We start from the raw sequence: 6,000 nt of genomic DNA on the forward strand, positions 1-6,000 counted from the left end.
ATCGGTACGAGTTTGAGGATATCTAATTCGGGAAATGAACGTAGAAGACATCAATAAGCTGGACTCCAGAAAGCTCTGTCTAGGATTTTATTAGACTGCTTTTTTCCCAATATACCTGTATTGGAAGATTGAGACAAAAAGGCACAAACTCACATTAAATAAACAAGGTAATCTAATCAGTTCTACAAAGTGTAGTTTGTAAAAGAAGTAGCACTAGGAACCAACCAAAATAAGTCTGGGAGTCCCAGTAGGGATTGTAAAAGAAGTACTTGGGAAGATACACATGTGCCCACGATACTGACTCTGTCCCTGACCTCTCTTCATGAGAAGGCCAGAGCCCAGTACCCCTCCTACAGAGGCACTGCTGCTTCCAGTTGGGACTATGACCCTGGAAATCTAATGGAAGCAGCTAGTCTGAAGGGGTGTGGCACATGCTCAGGTACTACCCCTGGAGCTGAGCCTTTATCATAAGTCCCTTTAGTGCCAGTCAGTTTGGGGGTGGCTAAGGAGGGAAGGAGGTACTTAAAAGAAGCCAACACTGTTGCCCAGCAGCAACACCATCCATGGGGATGGAACAGACCAGGGACATCCCTCCTTTATGTTTATGTGGGCAAGAGCCTCAGCTCTTTCAAACTGGGGCAACAGGTGGAGGTGGAGGAACCCCCACTAGAGCTCAAGTGATATGTGTGGATCTCAAAGAAGAGCTGAAGGAAGGAGACTAACATCTGCTGACCCTCAAACCACATAATCAACTGTTTAGAATATCACAGCTTGTTTCTCCCAAGATAACCCACATCTGGACTTCACCTAATTGATGAATGAAGAAGGGAAATCTTTAAGCACAAATATAATTAATAGCTAATACAGAGCTTGTAGGAAAACATTTACATTTTTCTCCAGTAGGAATGCCTCTTCTCCAACTTTCCCAGTTGAATAAATGCTACCAGCAGTTGAGATGCTAATAACCAGCAGAAATGCCCCAGATTACTAAAGACCCCTCAAGGTGAGGAGACTAATACAGAGGAAGTTGTCTGTAGCAGGACATCTCCCTGTTCCCAAAGCGACCTGGGTGAAGGTCAGAGCTAACCATGCCGAGGAGTCTGAATCTGTCCACCCCTGCCCCAGCAGGGCCACAGGGCAGCATTCATCAGGATGTCACAGGTGCAATCCTGTGAGAGACACTCCCTTATTGCACTTAGAAATGAGTAAGGCAAACACACTCACAAAAACAAGGATAAATTATCTCATCCCACTTCTTGCTCCCCCCAAAAGAGATTTGGTCTCTCTCATTAGCAGATGCACCCAGGCTAGCATGGGCTTGGATCAAGCCAACATACTTCACAAGGTTGGAGGAATGTCAGGTGACACCATAGCTATCTCAGATCCTCCCACTAGGAAGGCATACTCATACTCGGGTTATGCCAAGTTGTAGGAAACTATGAAGCACTCAGCAGCTTCTATTCCCCTGCAGCCTGGACTTCTTCGCCAGCTTGCTTTGGTAGAGTTCTATACTATGATCACTACTTGCTTTTGATTGTCCAGGACAGAACTCAGCATGGGGGCAGGATGAGCTGAGTTCTTGATCCCCAAATTCCTTTCCAGCAACTGGAGACAAGAGGGAACATGTTCTGCTGGAAGAAAGCTTTTTGCATGCTCATTTTGTGCAGAATGAAAAGATCAGGACTCTTATGTCCTAACCAGCCTCAAAGACAGAGGACAGGGATCTAAGAAAGCACAGAGAAAAGAGGATTATTGCTGAGTGGCAGCACCAACCCAAAAGGGAAGAGGAGCATGGACATACAGAGCTCCTCAGGGATCACACTGATCTGTATCTATGGGGTAGACTCACTTCTGAGGGCCACGCTGGACAATTCCCTGCAGGTGGAGACTTGATTGGGGTGTTTTGTAGGCTCTGCAGAGAGAATCAGACAGAGTGGGCAACAGGAGGGCTGGGAAACCATAGGTGTTTCTAAGAATAGTGACCAGAGATGCAATGACTGGGGCAGGGGTTATTTGTATTTGTTAAATTTTCTTAAACAGAGACTGGCTAGGCCTTGGGTACCTCCGTGGTGCTTAGAGCACTCTAACAATGGGATAGTGGGAGCAGAAGTCAGAGTTACAAAGCCACATTGCTATTCTGTGGAACTGGGGGGAAAAACTCTGTATTTGTAACTCATCTTCTCTCCCCAGGTGAGCACTCAAAATTGCAAAGATCTGCCCAGGAAGCAAAATACCTCAGTTTATCCCAAGGTTGAAAACAAATGAACGTAATCATTTAAATCACCACATCACAAAAGGCAGCTATTTTGAAAGACTAAAAATGTCACTTGGAAATAAAGGTGGGGGCACACAGAGAAATGGGTCAGAACACAATGGAGAGAGAGGGAGGAGCTGTAAATACAGCAACCTACACATATCTCAGAGGCGTGGGCTCCCGCACACATGGGCTTTGTAATACCAGACGGTCTATTTGTTTACAATATTAAAGGGCATCTAGAATTAGCTACAGTAAGGGATTGAAAGTTGCCTGAAGAATGGGCACAGAAAGGCTGCGTCCGAAGATGGCCTGTCACTCGGGAGGGTGGAGCTGCTGGGCCTTCCTGTTGACCACTGTCTTGCAAAACTAGAAGAGAAATGCAATTATTAAGGAGGCAACGGGAAAATAGAAACACGCTATAAATCATCTTGAATGGGGGAATTTCAAAAGGAGGAAGGATGCCAGTCAATGGGGAGGGGAATGGGAGGAGACAGGGCACTAAGCCTGAGTGGTGACTGAGGAGCTGGCATTGCAACAGTCCACTTAATCCTACCCCTCCATCTCCGAGAAGCTGCCTTCAGAGACATGGAGCAGGGAGAGAGAGCAGAGGTTTGCATCACTGCTGGTGAGACCCTAGGCTTCCTTAGCCTCTTAGTGCTAGGGCTGTTTTTATTTGATAAAGTAATGTTCTCTCAGAGCCTAACTGGGAGCAGGGCAGGTTTGTCATTCCACAACTGAGACCACTTTAAGCTGTTACAATAACATGAGTACAGAGCACTGAGGAAGCAGTGCTGGGAGCTAATAGAAGGAAGGGGCTTGGGGAAGAGTAACAACATGAAACAAGGGACACCCCATTCTGGCCCTGTGAGCTAGACAGAAACATTCTCCCAACATCTGAAAGATGTCACCTCTGATGAGAACAGCTACTTAGTATGGGACGGGATACAAAGAGGAAGAAAATGAAGCACCAGACACAACAAAGGATGCTGAGAAAAGCTGTTTGGCCAGCAAGTTTTTTAAGGGAAGGGCAGGGAATGCCAGCATTCAGGAGTTAGGAGCTGGCTCCGGCACGGGAGGTGCAGGTTGTGCGCCAGCATGATGATGGCTCAGGTTGTGAGAGGGGAAGAGTGACTAGCAGTAGATGAACTCCACTTCCACGTCCACTGCCCCCACCTCCACTTCTTACCACCCTATCCGTGTCTCTATCTGGGCAGTTATTTATAAAACATGTCCCTGAAATGTCCTAATAGCCATAATCTCCTTCAGTGGGAGCCTGAGAGCTGTTTAGCATGGGAGTCATCATCATTACTAGAGGGAAGGACAAGGAATAAAGTAGGTTTTCTGACTCCATTGTGAACTGCTGAGGCCTTGAGAACCCAAACTGATTTTAGCTTCTGTGACATTCACACTGAGAAATTTGGTACATACAGTGCAGAGGGGGTAGGGGTGGCTTTAGTCATCTGCTGTCATTCCTTTCACTGGGTCCTTCTGTCTCATCTGGAACAGAAAAAGCAAGAAAAATTAAAGGCTCCTGCTGCTGATGGAACTCTACCACAAATACATCCTGCCTTCTCAGTCCTGCCAATAGAGAGGGTGGAGCGTTTTTTTGTGCACAAAGGATCAGAAGGATGGAATTCTGCATACATACAGCCAAAGCCATACCATTAATATGTAGCTCTATGTCACTGGTCTCACCATCCATGATTTCTGTTTCTCTCCCCTGTGTCACAGTGTTGAGGTTCATTCGTAAGCACCTCTCTGTTTCATTTACTCACTCATTCAACAAATGTTTATGAAGCATCTCTTTTGTGCTAGGAACTTCTGTAGGACTGGGGATATTTAGCAGTGAACCAAAACAGACCAAGTCTCTCCTCAGGGAGCTTATATTCCAGGACAGGATGGGAGGAGAACAGACACTTGAATATATGTCAAGTGGAACTAAGGGCTGCTGGGATAGAGAATGACTCTGGAGAAGTGCTGTTTTATAAGGTGGTTATGGAAGCTTCTATGCGAGGTTTGAGTAGAGAGAGAGCAAATCCTCTGGCGCTCTGCGGGAGGAGCATTCTAGGCAGAGGGAAGAGTGATTCCCTTTCCTGAGCTCTCCTTAAAGGTGGGCACAATGTAGTGTCAGAGCTGGGCATAGGGATGCAGGGATGGAAAGTGCAGGGGGGTCATGGTACATTTAGTCAACAAATTCAAGATTTTTTGACATGATAGAATCTGCTGAGGATAGAGCACTATCATATTTGTAAAAAACAACCCTGTGGTGTTAGATTGCAATTAGAAGCATTTGTGCAAACATATAAGATGGATACAGAAGTAACCATAGATAAAAAGTTCCCTAGCTCTATCCTATGACAAGGCCTGAGAGCAGTAGTACACCAATAGTCATAAGCACACCTGGCACCCAGATCGTGGTTTCTAAACGCTACTGTCCACCACACAGAACCAGGGCTCTTTGGAGATAATAGGCAGTTACAAGGCTGGGTTAAGGAAAAAAACAAGAGAAGCCTGGAACCCCTTGTGCGTCAAGTGAATAACAGTAACCTCATCAGTAACTGGACAGAAGGGTACGACACAATGAAAAGAACACCAAATCTGTGACATTCTGGCCTAAAATACATACAGTTGGTCTAATTGTACAGAAACATGAGACAAACCCAAATTGAAAGATATTCTCGGCTGGGAACAGTGGCTAAGGAATGTAATCCTAGCACTTTGGGAGGCCAAGGTGGGAAGATTGCTTGAGGCCAGGAGTTTGAGACCAGCCTGAGCAACACAGCAAGACCCCATCTCTACAAAAAATAGAAAAATTAGCTGGGCATAATGGCACATGTCTGTAGACTCCAGCTACTTGAGAGGCTAAGGCAGGAGGATTGCTTGAGCCTAGGAGTTTGAGGTTGCAGTGAGCTATGATGACACCACTGCAGTCCAGCCTGGGCAACAAAGTGAGACTCTGTCTCCAAAAAAAGAAAAGAAAAATAAAAAATCAGGCTATAAAATGATTATCCGATACCTTCAAAAATGTCAAGGTCATGGAAGTCCAGAAAAAACAGAGGAAGTGCACCAGGTTGAAAGAGACTAAAGCACTGTGATGACTAGATACAGCATGTGATCCTGGGTTGGTATCCTTTGCTCTACAGGAATGGAGTCTCTACACAAAAGAAGTTCTTTGTAATCTTACAAGATTGAAGATTTTTCAAAATAGAATTTTAAAAAAGGAGAAAAACTTGTTCACTACATGTCTGCTCACTAATGATCGTTTACATAAATTTTCAATAATCAGAAAATTTAATGTCATGGAACAAAGCTCCTTGGGCCTCAACCAGATCCTTATATACTCTTGAGAATTCACTGCCTTGCTTTAATTTACTAATGCAAAGCCAGGTCCTGCTTTCCCAGTGCTTGAAATAAGATGTAACTTCCTCCCAGGAAACATGATAGCTTCTACTACTGTCAGAGACAAGGTCCCCCTGCAGAGCATTTCATCAGGAAATGCTCTAAGAATGCTTATTTCCTATTTCCTGGGGCCTATATGACATGAGAGATTTATCTGATGTTTGTGGTGTTCCTTAGATCCAGCCAATGTAGGCTAAATATATATACACACACATATAGTTGAAGAAAATATGTGTATATGAAAATAGGAAAACAGAAACTCCAATTGTGGTTTTTGTTTATTTGTTTAACAGTAGTTTCCTCTAGGGAATGAGGCCAGTGGTTGGAACAAAGGGACTTTTTAT

At 44.8% G+C, this 6,000-nt stretch overlaps 1 protein-coding gene across 1 annotated transcript in view; it reads right to left on the reverse strand.

The window, feature by feature from the left end:
* Positions 1–74: 74 nt before the first annotated feature.
* PITPNA (phosphatidylinositol transfer protein, alpha) overlaps positions 75–6,000 on the reverse strand; it is a 50,865-nt gene continuing 44,939 nt past the window's right edge. The window contains exons 10-11 of the mRNA XM_012652998.1: positions 3,686–3,754; positions 75–2,623 (exon numbers count right to left, since the gene is read on the reverse strand). Of these exons, the coding sequence (XP_012508452.1) occupies positions 3,710–3,754 (45 nt within the window). The 3' untranslated portion in view covers positions 75–2,623; positions 3,686–3,709. The remainder of the gene's footprint in view (positions 2,624–3,685; positions 3,755–6,000) is intronic.

This window comes from Propithecus coquereli, unplaced genomic scaffold (assembly GCF_000956105.1).
Source record: "Propithecus coquereli isolate 6110/MARCELLA unplaced genomic scaffold, Pcoq_1.0 Scaffold409, whole genome shotgun sequence".
NCBI lineage: Eukaryota > Metazoa > Chordata > Mammalia > Primates > Indriidae > Propithecus > Propithecus coquereli.